This window comes from Pelodiscus sinensis, chromosome 1 (assembly GCF_049634645.1).
Source record: "Pelodiscus sinensis isolate JC-2024 chromosome 1, ASM4963464v1, whole genome shotgun sequence".
In the NCBI taxonomy this organism is placed as follows: domain Eukaryota; kingdom Metazoa; phylum Chordata; order Testudines; family Trionychidae; genus Pelodiscus; species Pelodiscus sinensis.
In genome coordinates, this window is record NC_134711.1 from 6,182,720 (window position 1) to 6,208,418 (window position 25,699).

At 42.7% G+C, this 25,699-nt stretch overlaps 1 protein-coding gene across 2 annotated transcripts in view; it reads left to right on the top strand.

Moving 5' to 3' along the window:
* The window catches only part of CHCHD3 (coiled-coil-helix-coiled-coil-helix domain containing 3), a 268,328-nt gene that overhangs the window by 231,606 nt on the left and 11,023 nt on the right, over window positions 1-25,699 (top strand). For both annotated transcript variants that reach the window (XM_006120346.4, XM_025183231.2), the window contains exon 7: window positions 25,343-25,478. In XM_006120346.4, the coding sequence (XP_006120408.1) occupies window positions 25,343-25,478 (136 nt within the window). The remainder of the gene's footprint in view (window positions 1-25,342; window positions 25,479-25,699) is intronic.

A 25,699-nucleotide genomic window follows, 5' to 3' on the forward strand; every position in this document is an offset into this window, starting at 1 on the left:
ATTAGAATAGTCGCTGAACCTTATGTGCTGCTGCTGCTATTGCTTGATGCTGGTTCATGTGAGTTATTCTAGCTGTCTCTCTTCCTGCTTGGTATACAGCATACTAATGCTGTCAATTAGCATTTGCTACCTTTCATCCTTTCCTCTTCATCAAATGAAGAGAGATTGAGAAAACTTGGATTGTTTACCTTAGAAAGGAGACAAATAAGAGGGGACATGATAAAAGTACATAATATAATGAATGCGCTAGTGAAAGCAGATAGGGAACTTCTGATCTCCCTCTCTATCCAGAGTTGTCATTATTATAAAATTTTTAAAAGGTTATTAAATCTTGTGCTTTCAGCTTAAGGCAATCTCTAACTTTTAGAGATGAAAATGAGACCGAACATGGGGGGGGGGGGGGGGGGCAAATTACTCTGTATCTGTCTACTGCAGATAACTCCATATCTGCCTGTTATTTTCCCTGAAGCGTCTGTTATGGGCTGTTGTGGATATAGAAGTAGATGAAACTAGAGTTTGATCTGGCATGGCAGTTCCTACGTTCCTAACATGCAGTGTGATACAGAACATGCAGCACTGTGCTATTTCCCTGTCCCATACAGCACTTCTTTTGGCTGTGTCTGCTCTGTTGGAGCTGACTATTGCTGTGTGCTATGCTGCCCATGCTGTTATGAGCAAGGGAGCAGCAGGATAGCACCACTAATCTGATGTAAACTTAATTATTTTTTAACAAAGTCAGGCACAACATATTTAGTCCCTTATGACGAGAGCCAGAAAACTTGCGCAAAAACACGTAATGAGTGTAACCAGTTATGATTATCATTTTAAAAGATTCCCCATGAGTTAATCTCTCTTCTTGTGTCTTTAATTCTTTTTGTCTTGAATTTGACAGCGAGTTTCAATTGTAGACATCCTCTGAAACTTAGTTTTACCAGTCAGTGTTCAGTATATTCCAGGTTGCCAGACCCTCGCTACTAAAGTTGTACATGCAGCTATGCACACAGAGTATTACATTTCCATAGATTAGGTCTGTTAAGTCTAAAATCCTGCTTCTGCAAAGATCTATATCTATGCTTCAAAAGAAATGAACTCTTCTTCATATACAAAGCCAGCTGGACAATATCGTATTTTGGAGAAAGGGGCAGTTATAGTAGATGTGTAAACGGACTATTAGCTCTTCCAGACCATTTCCCTGCCATTGCAGACTTGTTCCCTATAGTACTGTTTAGGGATGTAATCGTGTAAGTGGTTAACCGATGAGCCTGGGCTTCTTGGTTAACCTTCATGGTTACACAAAGCACCCCACCCCAGCCTCTGTGCTACTGTCTCTGTCACTAGCACCACGCTACTGCCGATCACCAGCTCACATCTGACCCCCTCCCCTCCAACCTTAGTACTGTTACTACCAGGGAAGCCAACAGACTTGCCAAGCCCCCGGGCAAGGGGGCGAGCTGGCTGTGCACTCTGGGAAGGGGCGAGGCCTCTGGTGGAAGGAGCAGGGCCCTGAGGCAGCCAGCCCTCAGCGCAGCCTGGAGTGCGCCGCTCAGCACTTCGGTGGCAATTTAAAGGGCCTGGACCAGGGCTGACAGGGGCTGTGAACCCTGGGCCCTTTTGAATCACCGGGCCCCTGGGCAATTGCCCCCATTTCACACACACCCCGCCCGCCCCAGCTGGTGAATTTGGTTACTACTATTTTAGTGCTACACTGACTGGTCCCTATTTCTTTTCTATTGTGGGTATATGTGCTCTCCCATGTACCAAGGACTGAAAGATGCTTGCTAGTAGTATCCAATGGTCCACACCTGCATGCTTTCTTTCATTGTGCGCCAAATTGAGTGTATAAAGGACAATGCAGCATGACAGCCTCTGCTGTTATTTCTTCTCACCACATAGTTTGACATAACTCATGTCCAGTGTCCTTCGATCTCTTCCATCCACTTAACAGGAAACAGTTTAAAATATTTCTCATTGGATACTTTTAATCCTTAGTATATAGTTAGGGTTTAGGGAGTCTGTTTTTTTCTTCTTCTTGTGGTGTCCCTCCCCTGTCTTTTTCCTGACGTGGACAGAGAGCTGTGCCCAAAGTTACCACAATTCAAAGACTGCATTTTCAACCACCGGAAATGCTTGTACTTATTGGGAAAAGGCCACATTTTTGACAAGTCCAGAATTTGCTGCTCCTTCACATGCTGGACCCATCAGGCATGAAAGTTGAGACTCAGGGAACATCTTATGGAGTAGTGATGAGACTTCAGAATCCCTTAGTCATGGAGCAGAGATATCCAGAAATGCGCCCTTTTGTACCATCACTTCTACTCAAGACGGGCACTGTAAGCATTCTAGAGATCAATCCTCTTCCAAATCCTTCTCTAAAAGGATGAACTCTTAAGTCAACTGAATTGTAATGTGCTGGACCCAAAGACCCAGAGCATGTCTCGCAGGCTTGGCAGACCAAGATCACATTGGTGCCAATACCAGCAGCTATCACCTCATCAGCAATAACAAGCTGAAAAAAAGCACAGCACACCCGGATTTCTGCTACCAACAGAATCAGCAAAGAAGTCACTCAAAAGGCGAGCACCAGCAACACCATCACACTTGCACTAAGAAGATAAAACTTCCAGTGGACTTCTTGCTCCAGCTCTGTTGTTATGAGAAGACAAAGGCCTTCACTTCTCCTACCTGAGGAGAGGTATATTGCAACTGAGGATATGGTCCAGTCTGATCCACACCCTTCTGGTGAGGAACTGTTTCAAAGAGATTTTGATACGGTTGGTGCATCGATGGTACCAGGGGCACCACCATTAGAATTGGGCCCTAGATTGTCAGAAACTCCCAGCATTAAGGAAGGACTGTCGTGCCCGCCACCAAGGCAGATTAAGCCAGATGCAAGATCTAGAACCTACTGGGTTCCTCCGCTACACTGTAGACCATATAACCTACCTGCAACCAAAAGAACTTTTAGGGGCTGTCATGGTCCAAGATGGACCCTTCCCACAGACCATATTGGGGACCATGGAAACTGTGAACATACATTACAGAGAGTTAGGGAGTCATTATTCCTGTCCTCATTCGGGAACTGATGAAAGAACTGGATCGGGCAGTCCTGCCAGTGCTGTTGGCTCTATCATCTTCCTCCCTAATGAAGAAGTTGCTTTGGCATCACCATCAACAGTGACTGCTATTGTGATAGTGGGAATTGTGGCTTTTTGAAGGGGATGACTTACTCTGCAAAAAGACCGACAAGCCCTTACACTTGTTAACTCATGGGCAACCCTCTGGTTTCTGGCTGTTGACGTAGCTGCTAGGAGAAAATACAGCGAACAATCATATAAAACCTAGAATGCTCAGGTATTCTTCTATCAAAGAGGGTAGGAAACACCGCGAAAGAGAGAGAGTGAAAAGGTCAAAGCAGAATAGTCCTTTTTCTTCTTTCCATCCTCAGCCACCAAGAAGTACTTTTGATGGGACCTTCCAGCGCTGTGAACTGACCCAGAGACTGTGTTCTCCCTCCCCTCAAGCTTTGACTTGGTGGCTGGCTAGCCCACTTTTTCTCTACATGATACACATTTATAAGAGACTGATGGTTCTTTTGTATCAATCATTTTGGATGCACCACAGAGTTCCTATTCCTTTTCTCCAAACATCCTTCCTCATCCCTTGACCACTTTCATAAAAGAATACTCTTACAAGAAGTACACTCATTACTTCAACAGGGGGCCGGGTTGTGGAGCTGTGTTTAGGCAAGGGTTAGTCTGTCTCCCAGGGTCTGTGAGGAAACAGGCCAGTCCTTGCCTGAAGACAGCCCTGAAACCCGAAGCAAATACTCACCAGAAGCCACACGACACACCAGAGAAACACTTACCCAGTAACCTGTTCCTGCAACAAACCTTTTTGCCAACTCTGTCTACATATCTATACAAGCCACACCATCAGGGGCTCCTCCCCTTGCACATCCATTAATGTGATACATGCCAGCAGTGCCCTTCTGCCTTGTACATTGGCCAAACCTGGCAGTCTTGGCGCCAAAGGATAAATGAACACAAATCAGACATCAGGAATGGTAACGCATACAAACCCATAGAAGAATACTTTAACTTCCCTGTAGAATAGTGATAGAAATGTAGCCGTGTTATAGCTTCCCCAATTATCACCTCTAATACCATTAGCTCACAGACATCTACCTTTCCCCACCTCTAATATCATTAACTCACAGACATTTACCTTCCCCTTCTCTCCCCGCATCCCCCTTCTATTCTGAAATGTGATATGTCCTTTTCATATATGTTCATTTTTTTAATTGCATCCTTTGGTATATATGGTTGTGGCTATTTTCTTCCACTATTTGATCTGAGGAAGTGGGTCTGGCCCACGAAAGCTCATCATCTAATAAACCATCTTGTTAGTCTTTAAAGTGCTACATAGTCCTGTATTTTGTTTTAACTTCCCTGGACATTCAGCAATGGATTTGAAAGTAGCCATCCTTCTACAAAAGAATTTTAGAACCCTGGCTCTCACACTACAAAGGCAGTTTCTCTTCTCTGGATATTCGTATCTCCACATTAAATGCTGTGGATGAGCCACTTCCACCCTGACTTGATTAGCCTCATTAACACAAACTACTTCTATCTTACATATATTCCTGCCTCTGTTACTTCCACTCCAATTCATCTGATCAAGTGGGTTTTACTTACGAAAGCTTATGCCCTAATAAATCGGTTAGTCTCTAAGGGTGCCACAGGACTCTTAGTTGTTTTTGCAGATACAGACTAGCACAGCTACCTCTCTGAGACTTTTCATGCACAAAAAAAGAAATCTTGTTAATTTTTCAGCAGAAATTTCCTTAGAAGTTTTGTTTGGGTTGTAATGTATTGAATTATGACCCTAACACTGGTGACCATTCAAAGGTATATTCTGTGATGGTTGACTGCAAATATTAACAACAGAACACCACCAGCTTGAAGCACTGAAGAGACAGTAGTGCTGAAAATTGTGTAAAAGAAATTTGACTCATACCTGTTTCTGGAACAGTTAAACAGTATATTTGTAAGTACAAGTGTTGTTTGTGCCCCTGAAAGGAGGATCTGTCATTGAAACCAGAAAGCTTTCAATGAAAAAATGTGTAAGCTGTTTTACCCTCTCATAAGTTTCCCTTCCTCCCCATCCTTCTTATTGCAGAACAGAGTCAAAATGTATACTAATCCAAGGCGTGTACACAACCCAAAGAAAATTATTGAACTAAAGTAGAGTATGTTAACGTGTGCATGTTTGAGGAGACCACTTGAGTGCTGTGTCCTTGGCCATTAACCTTGTAGAGAGAGACTGTTTTTTCAAGGATGTCTGAAGATATATGACAATATACTTTTGAAAGTGCTGCATTGTATAGTATACTACAGAAGAAAGGTCCAGAATTATGAGGTGTAAGTGCATTGATGCAGCTGTGCCAGGAAGACTGCCCTTTGCCCACACGGTTTTTGCTAGGGGTCTTTCTGCACTCACATTGAATAATGAAATCTATTTCCTTTGCATTTGTGTATGTATCCTCTCTCCTTCCCATTCCCTCATAAAATTCTTCCTGGTGCAGTGTAATAGATGTATCTAGTACATTTATCACTCTTCATATAAAGCCAGTAATCAGCAAGTATTTTGAAAACAATAAACAATTATTTACAGATTGAGTCAATGCCAATAGGATTCCAGCTTTGCTTACACGAAAAAAAGGTTTTATATCCCCGCACGTTTTCCATCATGTAAAAAGCCTTTACCAATAGCCATCTGTTTGATCCACAAAAAATGCACTGATGACAGGGGAGTCGACCGCCTCTGCAGGCCCCTGGATAAGGTGGGGGAGTGGCTCTGTGATCCCAGAAGGTCTGGGGCCTTGGGCGGAGGTGGCGGGGGCAGCCAGCCCTCCGTACCGCTTGGAGCATGTGGTGTGGTGCTCCAGCGGTGATTTAAGGGGCTGCAGGGCAGTTGCCCCCTTTGTTTCCCACTTTCTCCCCATGGTGGGTGGGTATGACTAATGGACAGCCGCAGGAAGTGAATTCCACACGTGAGGACTCTTCGCTGTAACAGTCCATCACCTTTTTAAAAAAGAATTATTTTAAGGAAGTCCTAAGGCCTGTGTTGTGCAGGTGAGACTAGATGGCCCCTTCTAGCCTTAGAATCTTTCAATAATTTTTAGGCTCTTAACATGGTTGCCATTGCTGATGTCAACAGCCATTGTATAAGCACAAGGAGAGGACAGTCTAATATATCCGGGGCCACAGAAACCACGGAGCATTTAGGCCAACGGTTCTCAAACTGGGGGTTAGGGCCTCAAAGTGGGTCATGAGCCCATTTTAATGGGGCCTCCAGGGCTGCCATTAGACTTCTTGGGGTTCAGGGCTGAAGCCAAAGTCTAAGGGTGTGTCTAGACTACCGAGTTTTGTCAACAAAAGTGGACTTTTGTCAACAAAACTATACCAGCGTCTACACTACCACTGAGTTCTGTCGACATAACGTCGACAGAACTCAGCAGTTTTGTCGACGCTGGTAAACCTCATTTTACGAGGCATAACACCTTCTGTCGACAGAGTTCTGTTGACAGAAGGTGTTATTGCCTGTAACACTGCGTCCAGACTACGGGGTTCTGTCGACAAAGCAGCTTGCTTTGTCGACAGAACTCAATGTGTCTGGACGCTCTTTGTCGACGGAAGTTTTGTCGACAGATACTGTCGACAAAACTTCCATCGACAAAACGCGGTAGTCTAGACGTACCCTAAGCCCCAGCACCCAGGGCTGAAGCCCTCAAGTTTTTTTGCTGCCTTGGGCAGCAGAGCTTCAGCTTTTGCTTTGCCCTCCCGTCCTGGGCTGGTGGGGCTCAGACTTCAGTCCCCCTTCCTGGGGTTCTGGAGCAAACCCCCTTCCTGCGGTTCTGTAGTAAATTTTGTTGTCAGAAGGAGGTTGTGGTGCGATGAAGTTCGAGAAACCCTGATCTCAGTAAATAAAATTATTGCTTTTCCTTAGAGCGTCTGGAATTTAAAATATAGAAGCTGTCAAGACCATATGAGGCCACCTCCCATATTTTTTGTTTAAAAACCTTGATTTGCAGCTTTCCTTATCGTGTTTCTAACTGCTTCCTTACTATTACCTCTACAGGGGTTTCTTCCCACCCCATAGCCATTGAGAGTTATTCAGTAGCTGTGTGCACTCAAAAGTGAGTTATCTCTGTCAACATTTCTTTCCTTTACTTGGAGACAAAACCTCCTCAGTCATATAGATCTCTGCCAAAAGGAGCTAGTCAAATGCTCAACAGGTTCCTCTTACTACAAGTTCCTAAATACTGCGGGCAATTTCCCTGGGTTCTCTGTTGTGAGGGTTCTTACTTGATTGCACTGCGGCCCCCTTCTGACAACAAAAATTACTTCACATCCCCAGGAGCAGATACTGAAGCCTGAACCCCACAGCCTTGGGTGTAGGAGCCAAAGCCCAAGCCTCAGCACCGAAGAGGCCTCCAACCTGAGCCCTGAACCCCAGGGCTGACGCCTTTGGCCATTAGCTTTGGCCCTGGGCAGTGCGGCTCAGGCTTCCGTCCCAGGTCCCAGCACGTGTAAGATCCACTCTCGCGAGCCCATTCAAAGGGGGGGGACCCTGCCCACAGTTTGAGAACAGCTGCCTAGTGTATGTGTCAGTGTTAAAGTAGGTTACAACCATTTCTCAAGCAAGACTGGCGTAGACCAAAGGTAAAGTGAAATCTTTTTATCATTTATACTTGAGGACAAGGAAAACAAACTTCCGTCCCTGCAACCCATTTAGAAGACCCACTTAAGCCACTAGGTTGCTCCTGTGCATGCATTAGTAGCAGGTTCACTGTAATGTGGAACACGTTTGCCGTATCATGAACACATTTATGAAGATTGATAACAGCCAGAGTTCAGTGTTAACTTTTATTGTCAGACGAGCTGCAGGCAAAACTGCCTAGTATTGGCTTTTGCTTTGGTATATGAAAAAGTTGCTTCATGAAAAAGATGTCCTATAAAACAGCTATGCTGGCAGTAGCATTATAACATAGGGCTATTAGTAGACCAAATAATAACTAACTGCAGTAATGGTCATTATTGTCTTTTTGAGCTCTCAGGACGTTGGATGGCTGCTTTCAGTCACGGCAGTGTGTGGTTTACAATAGAATCATCTTACTATATAAGTGGATATAACAGCTGTAGCTTTGGTTGGTGTTCTCCCACTGTTTTACACAACTGCTGGTGAAAAGGATACATTACTTTACCGTTTTTAGAGAATAGCTTTCTTGCTAGTGGATCAATCAGTAATAACGCATCAAAGAAATAGTTTAGAAATTGCCTATTGATGCTTCGTGGATGTGATTCTGGAGGAAGAGGAAAGTGCTTTGAAAATTTACCATCTCTGTTACATTCCTTGTTATCAAAGTAATCTGCCCTCAGATTGTTGGATTGATCACTCTTTTGCGGGAGGAAGCGGATTATCACAGTGCCCAAGAATATCCTCCATCTGCAAATGATGAGAGGAATCCTCTTGCTTCTGCTGGTTCAACAGTTGCTCCCATAAAGAATCATACAGATAACAGGATTGATTTAAATCAAAAGGATTTAAAATCACCAACCCGGACACAGTGATTTAAATCTGGGATTGCATTGACACTTTGTAGTTATTTTCCTAGAGAAAAGTAAATTCTCATGGGTTGGTAACTATTCAAAAATGTTGATTTGCAACTAAACATAGTCTTTACTAGGGTTGTTAGAGATCGATTATTTCAATAATCATGTAAATGTATCAAATTTTAGCGGTTACATAATTATTCGATAGTCCACAGGGGTGAGGCAAGCAGCCAGTGCACTCCTGGCCCCACTCCTAGAGAGCCCCGTGCTGCTGCCTCTGATACAGAGGCAGCAGCATGAGGAGCAGCCCCTGTCCGCAAGGGGGGCAAGCGCCCTGCAGAGGGGGAGTAGTATTGGAATGTAATGAATTGATGTGATTGTTGAGGGTCACCATGTCCTTTAAGATTTTAGAACTAGCAGATAATTCTCACATCTAATTCTTAATCCTAGATTGTAAGAGGAAGAGAGACTTTCCTGCTTTATTGACTCCCAATTTAACTTTGAATGAACTAGTCATTACATGAAACTACAGGTTGAACCTCTTTCATTGGGGACTCTGGTCCAGCATGACCATAGATATTGCTAGACCAGAAAGCCAGGGGCCACGGGACTGCTCTCTGCAGCCCCGAGGTAGGAGAGCTGGCAGTCCCACCGGCCCCAAGAAGCAAAGCCACAAAGCCCTTCCTCTCAGGGAGTGGGGCTGCAGTGGCCCCAGGACAGAGGAGCAGCAGCAGCCTGGACTGGCCAACAGAGTGAGGAGCCAGCTGCCTTGAGGGGCAAGGGCACTCAGCAGTGGGGAGGGGAGCCCTACAGCGTCTACTGAGGATGGGGAGAGCCCAGAGTCTGTCAGCAGAGGCACAGAATTGGCCTTCCCTGGTCTGGCAAACTCCCTCCTTCGGGACAAGTCGGGTCCCAAGGGTGCCGGACCAGGGAAGTGCCTGTAGTTGAATAAAGTGAAAATGAAGAAAATATTCTCTGCACCCAGAGAACACGGTACTGCTGTCCAAAGATGGTTTAACATTTCAACAGTTGCTGGTTCCAGCTTGTTAGCCAATAACTCTCCCCGGTTCAGTGCGTTGACATTAATTTAAAATTTCAGCAGTAAACATGTAGTGTTTAATATTATTTTGGTATAATTTAAATGTTAATAGATTGCTAAGTTTAAGCCGTACCACAGGGTATCATAATTACTATTAAATTTGAAGATATTTTTGGTAATAGCCATTGGCTGACCTATGTTCCAGCAACTTATCCAGTTCTTATTTGGGCCCTGTTATAGTGTTGTCCTTCACTATGTGTCCGACATCATGGCCATGTTTCAGCAAGGTGTCTACCACTAGGCAATGAAGAAAACACCAAGTTAGCATGAAAATCTTAAATTATTCTAATTTCAATGTACTTGATTTACTCTAAATATAATTCAAAATGTATTCATGGTGAGAAGCACATTTCCTCATATAACAGGTCTAACAGTGATTCCAGAATTTTAAACTTCTTCAGTAAACGATTAGAGAGTGTTAAAAGATAAATGGTATTCCAACAAGGTCTAGCATCCCTTTATCAAAAGAGGTACAGGGGTTATTTATGTCTCCTGAGTTTTGTAGTTTTGTTTTCCAACACAGTGCTATTAATCTAACTCACCACAAGTTAATATGAACACCATGGTCACTTCCTAAAGACAGGAAGACTTGTTAACACAGCCTAATGAGAGAGAGCAAATGCACCTCATCACTGTGAATCCAAGACATGTTTTCTGTAATCCATACGTCTGGATATTCAGTAATCTTACTGTCATTTTTTAAGAAGAATGCAAACTTTAGTTCCCTTAAATAATTGTAACCCTTTTCAGCAGCACTTAATTCTTGTTACTTTTTCTACATACAGTAGACTTCTGGTAATCCGGAACCTTTGGAACTTAGGTGGTGCCGTATTATCAGATATGCCGGGGTATCTGGAGGTCCTGGTACAGCTGCACTGCTTAACAGCTGGCTGGGACACAATCTCCCTCCCTCTCCCCTCCCCTTTCCTCTTTGCTTCTCCTCTGTGCTCTAACCCGATCTCCTCCGCTCTCCTTTCCCCTTCGTTGAAGCAAAACACTCTTCTCCATACTGTAACATGATCCCAGTCTTTCCCCACCCCACCACCTTATGTGTGGTCCCAGTACAGGCAGCATCTGTGCTGAGCGGCAGGCTTTTTAATCAGCTGGGCAGGAGCGCTTGACATTTTGATGCCAGAGTAATGGGAGGGCCGAACAATTGGATGCCAGACTATTGGAGTTTTACTGTAGTACCTCTTGCTCATAGCATTTTTTTTTGTGGTCAGTAACAGATTTTCAGACTAATTCGTAGTTCTCTCCATGAAAAAATAAGAAACAACAAATAGTCTAGCAGTACCGTACAGGCTAAAGGTACATCTAGACTACTTTTTTTTAAACGAGATATGCAAATTTAGCACTAATTTGTATATAATCTTCTGATCGCATTTTCAAAAGCAGTTATTTTCAAAAGTGAAAGTAGTCTGGACGCGGTTTTTTGGGGGGGAACCCTTTTTCTAAAAACTGTAAACCTTTTTTTAGGAAGAGCAGGTTTTTCAAAAAGGGTTTCGAATACACTATTTTCATTTTCGAAAAACCCACTTTCGAAAAAGCAATCAGAAGAAGGTATACAGATTAGAATTGAATTTGCTTATCTCCTTTCGGAAAAAAAAAACGTAGTCTAGATGCACCCTAATACCACAATACCATCTACATGTTTTGTTAGTCTTTAAGGTGCTGCTTGACTATTCATTGTTTTTTAAGTTTTCTGGTTACAAACTAACTGAGCTTCCCCTCTGAAGCTTTTGAACATGGAAAAAAAAAAATTAAATTTATATCACCCACGATAATAATATTTGGGTGATAATGTGCCAGAACATAGTGCTATATGCATCAGGGTATTATATTCTGAGTGATGTAGTTGACATTTGTTGTATAGAAAGAATATCTGTACACATCAGAATATTCTATAGATTTAGTCTTGAAAGGACTAAATTTTTATCAGTAAATATCTGTAACCAGCAATTTCACTGTATGCACACACAAACTGCTGAGCAAATATTTCTATCAATAATAATCTAAATTTGCAGATAGGCAAAGTAAGAAAATTGATATTTGAGCACTTTTTACAATCCCACCTTGATGTGTATAAAATGTGTGGTAGGTAATGAATGCTTCATGAAGCACATATTAAGCTCTTCTAAAACAGCTAATTCTAGCATCAGTGGAGCTGCAGATAATTAAGCAGCAATCACAAAGCTTTAACTTTTTTATGTCAAACATGTACAACCATTAAATAATGGACTTCCCCAATAACTACTCCAACTGTAAAAATGTAAATAGATAAAAATCTAAACAACTTAAAAAGAAGCATTGGTATCTGTCAAGATTATTTAAAAAAATGAATTCTGCCAAGCACATACATATACCTTAAATTAAAGCAAGATCCTGTGTTAGTATGTGTTGTTGTAATATTGTTGTTGCTGTGAGTTTGTGATGGCTATGTTACTTGTGAGTTTACAGAGCCAGAAGAGAGTTTTTCTGGAACAAGTAGCATCTTACAGCATCCCTACACCATCATACGTTTGGTTTATGCTGTTCATTGAGGGTTTTGATCCTTCCTTTAATCTCCCTCTATTCTTTTTCTCTGAGTATTGTATGGTAGTTCGGCATTGTGTAGTAGATTTCAGGGCCTCGCAGGTTGACTTCGCTCTGCAGAAATCAATAATGCAGTGGCTGGGTATATTCTTAATGGAACTTGTTTGTTTTATGTTACATACACCAGTCCTGGAACAGAGGTGGTCACAAGCAGCACGCAGAGTACTCCCTTCTTTCAGGAATGTCAGCCAAAGTGTCAGTGCCAGTTTCCAGGGAGCAACTCTGTCTCAACAATTCTTTCTAATTAGAGAGATGTAGGCAAAGAGCTAACTCCACAAGTATAATTTAAAGTTAATTTTTATCATTTTGACTTCCTACAGTAGTATTTGACACTTGTGTTTATAATGATTATATAATGTCATAAATGCTATATGAGTGTTTCTGGGCATATCACAGGAACTAGATGCACCCTCATGGGAGAGTTGGTCTATTTTTTTCTCTGTCCTGTAAGTACGGCAGATGTATAGCTGGCTGGTTCTCATTTCCATTCTTCCCATCCCAAGGCCAGGAAATATTTACCATGATGAAATTGTACAGAAGGCAAATATGCAGGTGCATGCATCCCCTTATCACCTCAGAGTTCCTTTGAATAAATGCTGGTTTACTGATTTATATTTTTGATGCTAAGGGAGTATATTTTTCCACCTTTCTTAGTATTTCCAAAATGCCCATCACTGTTGTATCAAAACACTGTTTATCTTTCAGTATATAGCAAAAGTATCCTAATAGTTAAAGCAAACTGTTCCTATAGCATCGTGGCTGAAAATGTAAACATTTTCACGTTAGGATGCCAAAACTGGGGTTCCCACGGCAACTGTGTGACTAATTGTCACCTCTGTGTATTTATATAATATATTGTAATAGCACACTTTGTATTTTTTATTTTTTAAAGGAATACTGTTTTGGAAGAAGAGAAACTCAGCACCGATTGAAACACACTTATTGAGTCTAAATCTGTCTATCAAAGTCACTAGGAGTCTTGTACTTTGCATGTGGTGACATGCTGTACAAGTGCTTTTAACTTTCTCTAAATCACATTACTTCTGACATTTGAAAGGTTGTAGGTCAGGGCTATTTCCTGCAGCACACTTACTAATAGTTTGTCCCTTCTAGTTTTGAATGTCCCAAATAATGGAGTTTCTACGACTTCTCTTAGGAGATGGTTCTTCAGCCTAATAGGGGGGCCTACTCTTAACAAATCTTTCCTGATCCTTAGGACTAATTTTAATCCTCAATGCAAAAAGTACTTAATTGTGCTTATAACTTTAAGCACATAAGTAGCCCTTCCCATTCATCTTATCGCTGTCCCCCTATACAGTAAGTATATTGTTGCATTGCTGGGAATGGCTTCTGTTTATATACGTTTCATAGATTATACTAAAAATTAAAATTAAAATCTGCCGGACAGTAGCATTTTATCAGCTGAAAAAGAACAAAGAAGAAATATAAAATGGTCAGTAGAACCTTCTGCCAGTTGTTTGTTAAACCTGACTTTTTTGGCAGTGTACAAAGTTTGCTTTAACATACTGGAAATAATTGAAGAATTAACACTGCTTTCAAGAGGCATCTGAATGCTCTCAGTCCTCTTCTATAAATTTCATAGGTCAAAATGTTTGAAGTAGATTTTTTTCTCCTTGCAGAGAGGGGGAAATGGACACAGTTATGAAATTTTCTTACGTAGTTTGTCAATGCAGAATTTGGTCTGCTATAATATACCACACTTGGGTTGTTTTTTTAAGATTCTTTGGCTTACTACTATAGAAGTTATCACTGATATATTATTAGCAATCAGATGAGTGGTTGATTCATTTGACAGTGTGTAGAATGAGTTGTTTTCAAGGTCACAGTGCAGAAGTCATTAGTACAGCATTTCCTCATTTATTCTGGATTTTGAATCATAATGGAAGAAAAATTAATCCCGTCTACTTTCACCATTTTAATTATGGCTTATTGTTGAAACTGTTCCTCTTTCATTTTCATCTGCCAAAAAAGTCTCAATATACAGTCAAGTGTAAATCAAACAGTGCAGCGTTCAGTCTTCAGGTGACTTTTTTCCACATTGTAATCAACTGGATTGTGGATGGATGAGAGTTTGATTGTGTACCATTTAGAAGTATCCATTGTAGATTTTAGTTAGACTGCAGTAATGCTGCTAAAATATTTTAAAATAACCTTTTTGTTTGATTTGTTTTACATTTGTCATAATCTACTCATGTGTTGAATGTGGGAAGATAGTCTTGAATAATTTATCATAAGGGAAAAGGAACTCTTAAACGAAAAGTAACTGTGCAGAACATATCTTTAGTATATGTGCCCTCTTGTCACTTTCCCCTTGGTTTTCTGGTTATTATTTAGTACTTGGCGCAGAAATGCACATATGATTCTAGGAAGCTATTTGGTAGCAAGAACTCCCTTTCAGACAAGTCCTTACTAAAGCAATGATTGTTATGTTGTTTGATGTTGATGGCTACAGTGGCCTGTCTGCCTTTTTCCTCAGGCCCAAAACATGAGTATCAGCTTCAGCTCAGACCTCTGTGTAGATCCTCACATTCAGACATTGTCTAAATCTTGATTATTTCTGCATAACATATCTTAGATGCAGCTTTTCCTATCCATCCTTGCAGCTAAAGTTCGCATCCTGGTTTCCATCATCTTCCATCTCAATAATGGCCACATCCTTTTCACTGGCCTTGACAAATGTAGTCTTGCTCTGCTCATATTTGTTCAAAATGCTGCAGCAAAGCCAGTCACTTGACCACATCACCCCATTCTTTGCATCACCTCACATACTCCCCCTTCCCTGTTTCACCAAGTGTTGATTCACAGTTTTTTCCACAAGGGATCATCTAGTCTGACCTGTGTAACACAGTCCATAGGATTCCCCTGGATTAATCCTTGTTTGAACTAGACAGAGCATCTCTTTTAGAAGAACGTCCAGTCTTGATTATAAAATGGCCATTGATAGAGGCGCCACCACAATCCGTGGTAAATTGTTCTAGTGGTTAATTGCACACAGATTAAAAATGCACACTGTGTCCCTTCTGAATTTGACTCGCTTCAGTGTTTTGACTAGTTTAGGCCTTGGATCATCTTGTACCTTTTGTCTGCTAGACTGAAGTGTTCATTATCAGACAGCCCAGTTAGCCAAATAGATATGTATCTACTCACTGTCTCTTTTTTCTTCCTCCCCTCTATTTTTTTCCTTTCCCCCTTCCCTTATTTATTCTTGGGTCTGGACTTCCAACACTCCGGTCATCTGAAGAAGTGGATTGTGTCCACGAAAGCTCATGATACCATCTACAGGTTTTGTTAGTCTTTAAGGTGCTACTAGACTATTTGTTGTTTACGTTTTTCCTGTTACAGATTAACTCGGCTATCCCTCTGAAGCTTTCTAACTTTTTACTATAGGCCTGGCCTTTGTTAAGTTTACTGTATTGAGACCCTTACATCTGTCACTATAAGGCATGTTTTCCAATCCTTTCATCATTCTTCTGATTCTTATGTCAACCCTCTCCAATGTAGACACCAAATTCAATTCTTCTTGAATTATAGACACCAAAAGTGGACAGTATTGCAAAAGTAGTCACACCAAGGGCCAAATACAGACGTATATACAATATCATCTCCCCACTTATATCTGGTATTCTCCTGTTCATGCATCCAAGGAATTCGTTAGTCGTTTTGACCACATCATCACATTGGGAGCTCGTGTTTAGCTGATTATCCATCATGACTCCAGTTATTTTCACAGTCACTGCTGCTCAAAATTGAATTCTCAATCCTGTTAAGTATCACCTAAAATCTTTTTTGCTAACCAGTTAAACGGGATTTTACATCTCTAATGCCTAGTCTAATGCCTTACAGAAGTTATATCAGCGTTCTTACCTTTCACACTCAAATTTGTAATCTCATCAGAAAAAATTTCCAATTTGACTGGAATTATTTTCCATAAAACTATGTTGATTGGCATTAATTATATTAACCTCTTCCAATTCTTTAACTGAGTTTTCTATTAGTCATTTAGATATTTTTCCTCATGTCAAATTCAGGCTAATAGATCTATAGCTATCCAGGTCATCTTGTTTACTCATTTTAAATGCTGACACATTAGCTTTCTTCCAGATTCTTGGAATTTCCCAGTGTTTCAAGAGTAATTGAAAAGTGAACATTAATTGTTCCTCAGCATTATTTGTCCTTGTCCAACTCTTTTAAAACTCCTAAGAGCAAGTTGTCTGGATCTCCTGATTTAAATACATCTAACTTCAGTATCTGGCTGTTTAACTATTGGAATGGATGATGGCATGATCGTCTGGCTACATTATGTTGTTTCCCAAATATTGAACAGAAATATTTATTGAGCACATCTGCCTTTTCTGTGTTATCGATAGTTCTACCATTTCCATCTAGTTCAGGATCAATGCCATTCTTAGGATTTTTGTTGTTGTGTTCCTAATACACTTAAGTATAATAAAAACTCTGCTGGCGATAGATGTCACTTTGTGTTCTTTTACTTCCTTTACCAATTTTCCACAAGTCCCAGTTCCTGATTTATATCCATTACTGTTAACTTCACCTTTTTTCCATTTGTTTTATATAGGTTTTATTTTTATACCTTTTTTCACTTCAATGAGCAACATGCATATCACATGAAATTCAAACATCCGTGGTGGTGCTGTGAAACAACCAGGAAACTGCAGCTTGTACAGGCCCTTACTATAATATAAAATTTCTTCTCCATGTGTTAGCTTTCAAGGCCCTTCATGCCCTATTCCCACCATGACCCGATCATCTTTCATTCACTTCTTTTGGTCCACGATGTCAGCCTCCATCAGCCGTACCCCCTTCCTAAATTTTCAAGCAAACACCATTGTGTTTTCCTCTGTGGTGCCCCTCATGCTTCCTGTCGGCTTCTGCAAAGCTACTTTATTATCCACCCTGAAATGTCTTTTGCATGATGCCTGAAGAAAAAAAAAAGGCATCTTGACAACAATTAAGCCGTTGGGATGTGAAAACTACATCCATGTCAGCCGACGGTCAGGGCAGTGTGTGTGTGTGTATGCTTCTGAGAAAAGGTTTAACGTCTGTGTCTTTACTGCTAGGACCGGGGTCCCGTCGCAGAGGGTGGCCAGCAGGCCAACAGACGCCCCGTTATATAGAAAGAGCTTATTACACTTTAGATTTTAACTGCTAGAACACAGGGGTTCCTTCGCAGCGGGCAGCCTGGGAAAGGTGCCCCAACGGATCTTGTCACCTGGGAGTGACACAGATCCAAACGCCCAAGCTCTCCCTATGTCTGTCCCTTTATGACCGGCTGAAGTTCTTTTAAATTGTGCTTGGTTCTGTTACAGCAACTGAAGGAGTCAGGTTAAAGCTTAAACAGTTACAGGTTTATTAAAAGACTTATAAAAGCATATGGTTACAATGGCTATTGCTCTATTTCTTAAATGCTAACAAATACAGATTTTAAAAATGGTTACAAAGAAAATAAAGATAGAAAATAGAAATAATGGTACCAAGTGACAGCTTAATCTTTAAAGAGCTCTAAGTCTATGTATATATATACTTAAGCAAAGGACTACATTCAGGTACAATTTTTACCCCTTTCTGTGCCTCTCGACTCCAGCGTGTCAGGCCAGGGCCGGTCTCTCAATTCCTAGGAAAGACGAATACGAGGTGGGCGTCCCCTTGGAACCTCGGGAGATCAAACACCAAACCTGACCAGCAGATAGATGGTAGATTGACACTCAAAGAGAATGCGCTGCTGGACCTATCTTTATACCCCTGGGGGCCCGTATTCTCTTTCTTATCTAAGATGCCGAATTCTACTGGTCCGTTTTGTGGCGCCAGTTCTTACAAGCAAGTTTCAAGTTAATTTACACTTGCAAGAGAGATAACTAAATTGTGAGCACTAGACATTTTTTTTACTGGGCGAGAGATTCCTCCCCCCGCGGACGGCTGTGTGTTCGTATCAATATGGGTTAAGTCAAGGGCACTCCTTGGCAGCCTCTTGGTCAGCAATTGGCATATCTCTGTTTATAGCCATTCACGGTCACACAGCCTGGGCCTTCTGCTCTGTGTGCCCTGTATGCTCCAGGCAAGCAAAAATGGATGTTACAAGGGGATTCCTGTCTGGCTACAATCCATTCCCTGCTCTGTCATGCTGACCAAGTGTCTCATTGTTTCCTTGTACTCCCCCGTCTATCAGTATCCACCTCTTGCTAAGATTTATAAACTCTTTGGGGTAGGGACTGTCTTTGTGGTCTGTTTGTATGGCATCTGGCATAGTGAGGACCTGGTGTTTGACAAGGACTCCTAGGTACCGCAGTACAGGCAGTCCCCGGGTTACATACAAGATAGGGACTGTAGGTTTGTTCTTAAGTTGAATCTGTATGTAAGTCGGAACTGGCGTCAGCCGCTGCTGAAACTGACCAGTTTCAACCGCGGCTGAATCTGGATGCCAGTTTGACTTACATACAGATTCAACTTAAGAACCCCAGGCGTCCCCAAGTCAGCTGCTGCTGAAACTGATCAGCAGCTGATTCCAGGAAGCCTGGGGCAAAGCAACTCTGCCTCGGGCTTCCTGTAGTCAGCCGCTGGTCAGTTTCAGCAGCGGCTGACTTGGGGACGCCTGGGGCAGAGCAGCTGCGGTGCTGCTGGGTTGCTCCAGTAGCGCGGCTCCTCGGCGCTACTGGAGCAACCCAGCAGCACCCCAGCTGCTCTGCCCCAGGCGTCCTGATTCAGCCGTTGCTGAAACTGACCAGCAGCGGCTGAATCAGGACGCCTGGGGCAGAGCAGCTGGGGTGCTGCCGGGTTGGTCCGGAGCGGCGCTGCGGGACCAACCCGGCAGCCCCCAGCTGCTCTACCCCAGGGGTAGGCAAGAAAAGCCTGGTCTGCTGGGGGGGGGCACTAGCTGCACCCCCCCCCCCCCCCAGCAGACCAGGGGGACAGGAGCAAAGCTGCCCAGGCGGCGGGAGTCCCGTTGCCTGGGCGGCTTTGCTGCGGGGCAAACGAGCAAAGCCGCCTAGGCAGCGGGACTCCCGCCGCCTGGGCGGCTTTGCTCAGGTGTCCCTGGTCTGCTGGGGGGGTCCAGCGGCTTTGCTGGACCCCCCCAGAAGACCAGGGAGACCGGGAGAAGCTTTTCTCACCCCAGAGGACACGGGTGGCGACCCGCCGCCCGTGAGCTCCGGGGCGAGAATAGCCCCATTCGTAAGTGCGGATCCGACATAATTTGGATCCGCGTAAGTCGGGGACTGCCTGTAATACAAACGATGATAATGATAAGAAGTGGTGCTGGAAGGTGCCAGCATTTGAATGAGGAATAAAACAGGCCTTGGCCACCTCTGTCCATTAAAATCCAATGGCACTTTTTAGTGAGAAATGATTTTAAATCAAGTCTTCTGTGCAAAAATCCAGTTGGGTTAATAAGATTTATTTCCCTCCAAGCTCCCTGCAGTTTAAAATGGAAACTACATGTTTCACTTCCTGATAAGTATCTGGCTGTCTTTATACACACAGATAAATATGTGCCTTATTGTTGAGAGGCCTATGGCTAAAGAGCAAGTCCATGACCTGAGAAATCTGTGTGTCCTGTATATTTCAAAGTACGTTAATGTTTTTATATGTGTTCTCTTACATTCTTCTGACAATGGTCTGATTCCTGATCCTATAGGATTACACTGGTTACCTGCACAGTTGGAAACTCATCAGCAATTCAAATTTTTCCATTCAGGATGCCCATTTTATTACAAAACTGTACAGCTTACCATGCTGGCTTCACATTAGCTCTTTGGTTGGCATTTTGTTTGAACAGTCTAAAGAGGTTCCTTTCCTGGTGCCCCTGGAAATATAATGAGAAAAGTTCTTTGAGAAAGACTACACAGATAGAAAAGTCACTTTCATTAAATATGTTCTTCATCCTTGAGCATCCAATGTGAATTTAAAAAAAACACCCCTCTTTTGTGTTTTCATTTATTATCTTTACCAGCTTCCATTATATCTGCTTGATTGAAAAGGTGGGTGAATATTGTCCTCTAAGATTTACTCTCATACACAGAAGAATTCTCTTAGCATGTGGAGTACTTGAGGGACAGCCAGGAAAGCAAAAGCAGGTTAAGAAATAATACAATAATCTCAAAAACAAGTTGTTGCAGTTGTTCCATATAATATAGTGCCTAGATGAGACTGTTTCTCATTCCGACTTTTGCCACAAAACCTAGCAACTTTCTATTTTAAATCTCCTGGATGTGTTATTTCCTTAAAGTGGTCATAAAATCACATCTGTTAGAGGTGGGAAAGATTTATCAACTTATCCAGCTCATCCCTTTAAGAGACTGTTCTTTACATTTTTTTTTATTGTTTTGTTAGGTCTCATTGTGAATGTCCTAAGTGGTGAAGATTCCTGCACTTCCCATGGATAATTGTAAAATATAATAGATCTCACTGTCAGGATCTGTTTCTCCTGATTGTCATCGTAAATGTACTGTTACTTTATTTAACACCTTTGTTTCTCATTATAGCTCCTTGGACTGTCCCTTAACACTTCCTCTCCTTCCATAGAGCCTTTATACCCTATTGACACAGTAAATCACGAGTGACTAAGAATCAGAAAACTCTGTTCCTGACCGGGGTGATCTAGCAAAGCAGAACAGATTTATCAACACTACTTTAGGGTGCATAGTATATTGTGGTCTCTTAAACCACAATGGTGATGAACCCAGAAAAAAAAACCCAGCCGCCTAAAATACATAAATTAATTGTTCATCCATCCAATCCACCATGCGCTTAACCATTTTTAAAAATTTCCCTTACAGATAGATATTTCCTTTCCTTTCCAAGGAGTTGTCTTGCCATTTGTTTTCCGTGATGCCCACCTAACAGCAGTTTTGTACCTCATAAGGAGAGAGCACATTCCTCTACAGAAAGGGATCCCAAAGTGGGTTGCAATTAAAGATGTTAAATTGCAGTTAATTGACTACTCCAGTAGTCTATGGAATTTCCATCGACTACTCAAATAGTCGATAGGCACTTCTGCATTCTTCCCTTGAAATGTCTAAGAGCCGGGACTCCTGTACATTTGAAAGGAGGAATGCGGAACTCCGCATGCATCCCGGGGCCAGCAGGAAGTCCCTCTGACTACGGGCTGTACACGGGTGCCTGCTTTGAAATGCACAAGAGTCCCCAGTGGGGGCTCTTGTGCATTTCAGAGCCATGGAACCCGGGGTCAGCGGGGGACTCCCCAGCTGATCCCAGGTTCTACTGAAATGCCATGCAGAGCCCAAGATCACCTGGGGAGTCCCCAGCTCACCCGGGGCTCCACTGTGCTGCCCCTTTGAAATGCCAAGGCAGCGTTTTAAAGGAGCAGCATCCCACAGCTAAGCCGGGGATCAGCTGTGCGGCAGCTATCCCTTTGAAATTCTGCGGAACCTGGGGTAATTTGGGGAGTCCCCAGCTGACCCCTGGCTCCATGGCACTGCCCCATTTCAAAGGGGCAGCGGCTGCACAGCTGATCCCCGGCTCAGCTGTGCAGCGCTGCTCCTTCAAAACTCCACCTTGGCATTTCAGATGGGCAGCACCACACAGATGATCCCGGAATCAGCTGTGGCTGCCCCTTGTAAAACACCGAAGCAGCGTTTAAAGGGGCAGTGCTGTAGAGCCCAGGCTCTGTGGCGCTTCAGTGTTTTAAAAGGGCAGCACCACACAGCTGAGCCGCAGATCAGCTGTGCAACAGCTGTCCCTTTGAAACCCACCTTAGGGTTTGAAAGTGGCAGCACCGCACAGCTGATCTCTGGTTAAGCTGTGTGGTACTGCCAATTTGAAGTATCCCTTCTTTCCACCCCCACCACCCCCCTTTGCTTCCTCTATCTGTTAGAGGCAGCAAGGGGGGAGGGGGTCAACTAGTTGACTGACTATCCGATAAGCATTTGCTTATCGGATAGTCAACTAGTCCTTTACATCCTTAGTTGCAACTCCATTTTAATGGGGTCTCCAGGGCTGGCATTAGACTTTCTGGGGGCGAAATTGAAGCCTAAGCTCATCGCTTGGGGCCAAAGCCCACGTCCCACTGCCCAGGGTTGAAACCAAATCCAGAGGTCTTCAGCAGGGCCAACCGGAGCCATTCGTGCGGCCTGGGCCCCAGGAGCGCACCACCGACCCTGGGAGTGCGGCGCATGCGCAGCCCTGCCCCTTGGGCACCGGCGCATGCGCAGCCCCGCCCGTTGGGCACCGGCACATGCGCCCCCTACAGTGGGGCGCCCCGGGCGGTAGCCCAGTCAGCCTGTAGCTTGGGCTGGCTCTGGTCTTCAGCCCTGGATGGTGGGGCTCTGGGATTACAAGCCCCCCGCACGGAGCTGAAGCCCGTGGGCTTTGGCTTTGGTCCCTACTCCTGAGGTCCTGTAGTGATTCTTGTTGTCAGAAGGGGGTCAGGATTTAATGACATTTGAGAACCCCTGTTCTGCAAAAATCAGGTAGTAACTGTGTGGCAGACTTCCCATTACACACGTTGGAACAATATCAGAATCTCTTTCCAAATGAGAGGGACCACAATTTGTGTTTTATGAGCAGCTAATGTGATAACAGTGCATTAAGCTAGCATAATAACCATAGCAGATCAATACAGAGCCAGGGTCCTTCCCTAGCAGACTACTCCAAGAAAATGGACATGGTCTGCTCAAAGAATATCCCATATTTGTCTTGAACTGCCTTATGTACCCCAGGTTCAAAGTCCGAAGCAGCTTGGTAGTGGATATAGGTGCTTTTTAAAAACAGTATGGAAACAAGTGATTAACAGACCGAAAATGAAAGGCCCTGGTGTGCTGTAATACTGATAGCAACATAAATGTACACATTTCAAATACAAAATAATGTATGGGCTTTGAATTGTGTTGCCAATAGCATGGCTTAAAATAAACCAACAAAAGCTTGTTTCTGGCCTAAAACAGTATTGGAATAATATTTAGATATTTTTACATAATAAAAATATAAAGAACTATTTCCTTCCTTCCTCCAACCTCCCAGTTTTTATATGGGACAAAGAACATGGCAGACATTTAAAGTCACGTGTGAATTAAGGCAGGGTTAGGCCAAGTGTGTATACATGCATGTCTGTATATTTTGTTAACTGATACTATTGTATTGGTTTATGAGTCCAGAGCAGGCTTTCAGTCAGGTAAAGTGAGCATTGGTTTTGGCCTTGGAAACTATGAATCTTGTTAGAAACAGAATCATCAGACCAGCGAGTCATAAGTCTACAAACAGCATATGCAGTGCTTCCCCTCACATTTTATTTGATAACGATGCAGGCGAAGACCACACTGTAATCACTCAGGGTACAACATTTTATGGTCATACATTTTGATGTACAACATTCTCTAAAATGCTTGCTAGTATCAGCAGCGAGGGGATTAAGGGAAAATCCTCATCCATAAGAATCCACAGACGTCTGAACTTTCAGATCATAAAGAGGGTAAGCACATGGGACTGGATTTAAATTCTGTTTTAGGTGTTTCATAGAGATGTAAGGTACTGAATGAAGAGCATAAGAGGGATGTTTTATATGGGCACATACTGTAAAATCAAGGAGATTTAACATTCCTTTTTGGTTGTACATCTTGAAGCTGCCAAGAAGCAAATGTCCCTGAGGAACGGTATTGTGCATAGCAGTTTGCTTTCATACTCTAGTACAATATAGAGCTGCCTAGGCCAATCAGCAAATAAGGAATATTCATCTGAGGATTCTCTGGCTGATGAGTCTTTATTTTCAGTTCAATAAAGTTAAAAAAAAATGCATTGTGGAATGTATGAGCAGCCAGTTTCAGGTTCCTTGAAGGACTAACTGGAAGATGAGGTAAGTATGCTGCTACATGTGCACATAAAACAAATATTAGTCTTCAGAGTAGAATCACCATATAATCTTTAAAGCTGAGTTTATTTATAACCAACACAAAAGCACTGTGTAACTTCTGGGTTTAAAAACATTCCTTTGGCCTTCATGCTGTAGTGATGAATGCCATAGAAATGGCTTTTTTTTTCTTCAAGTTCTCACCCAGAGGTAGCTGTCAGTCTAATAATACCTGGCACTTTTCATTTGAAACCACCTTACCAATATCCTTAGCTTTCTTGTAGGCATGTATTCTGCCTCCATTTTACAGATAGTGACAATTTGATTTGCCCAGGTTTACAGAGGGTCTCTGTGTCTGAGCCATGCTTCAAGCTCAGGAATTAATTCTACAGTGCCATAGAGTGGATAGCCCTCGATGGACAAATGGAAAATGACAAGATACTTTCTCAAAAGAGCTTATATTTTAAAGGACTGAGATGTGTTGAGTTCCCACAGCTCCCATTGAAAACAATGGCTGTATTGGGTTAGTGAGAGGGATTGATGCAAGTACCATGAAGCCCATACAGTGAAGAAATCGGACAAAATTCTTATTTAAATCACACACCTACCCAGGAACTGAGCTGAAAACTTGAAGCTTTCAGCTACAGGAATAAGAGGATATCAGTTGAGCAAAAGGTCATCTCCCTCATCTGATAGCGCGAATGGATCCCTTACGTTCTCCGTGTCCCGCTCCAAGAAGACAGCATTCCCTAGCCGTCCTACACACACAGTCAGCACATGCCAAGCAGAAGTGTTAAGATCCCATGGGGATATGCATTGATGAGACTTGACTTAACTTGTGGCTCTCTGTAACTTGTTCTAATTGTAGGGTGAAACCTGCCCTATTTTGCAGCTTTTGGGGCTTTTAATTAGAGACCTGAAGTAAACTGGGTGCTAGTGTCTCTAGACACTAGAACTGAATGCTGGATCTAGAAAATGTAACTAGTCTCTGTTCCTATTAGCTCAATGTATAGCGCCATGTTAGGCTTGTGTTTTATGTTATTCAGGTAACAGCACCATGTAGTCTGGAGCCAGCCTTTCCTTCCTCGCTACAAAATTTTCCTTCACTTTTACTTATTTGGTTTGCTTTTAACAAAATGGCATTATAAAGCCCTCATGAAATCAGAAGGAAACTCTAAAATGTTCTTTTTCTTTCCCCAGGCGCTATGAGTCTCATCCTATCTGTGCTGATCTGCAGAGTAAAATTCTCCAATGTTATCAGCAAAATTCCCATGAGACCCTCAGCTGCTCTGCATTGGCTAACCAGTACCTGCATTGTGTCAATCATGCCAAACAGGTGAGTGGAGGACTGCAACCACTGAATGGCCTATGGAAAATACTATGGATCATCTTGTTAATCTTTGTCACCTGCCAGTGCAGGATTATTCCTGACAGTATGTTTCCATGTGCTTTGTAGAGGCAAATTTTCAATTACTCAAGCAAAAGCAATTCCATAGCTTCCCTTGGGAGGCTGTTCCACTGTGTAATAGACATTACACTTAGCAAATGTTTCTGTAT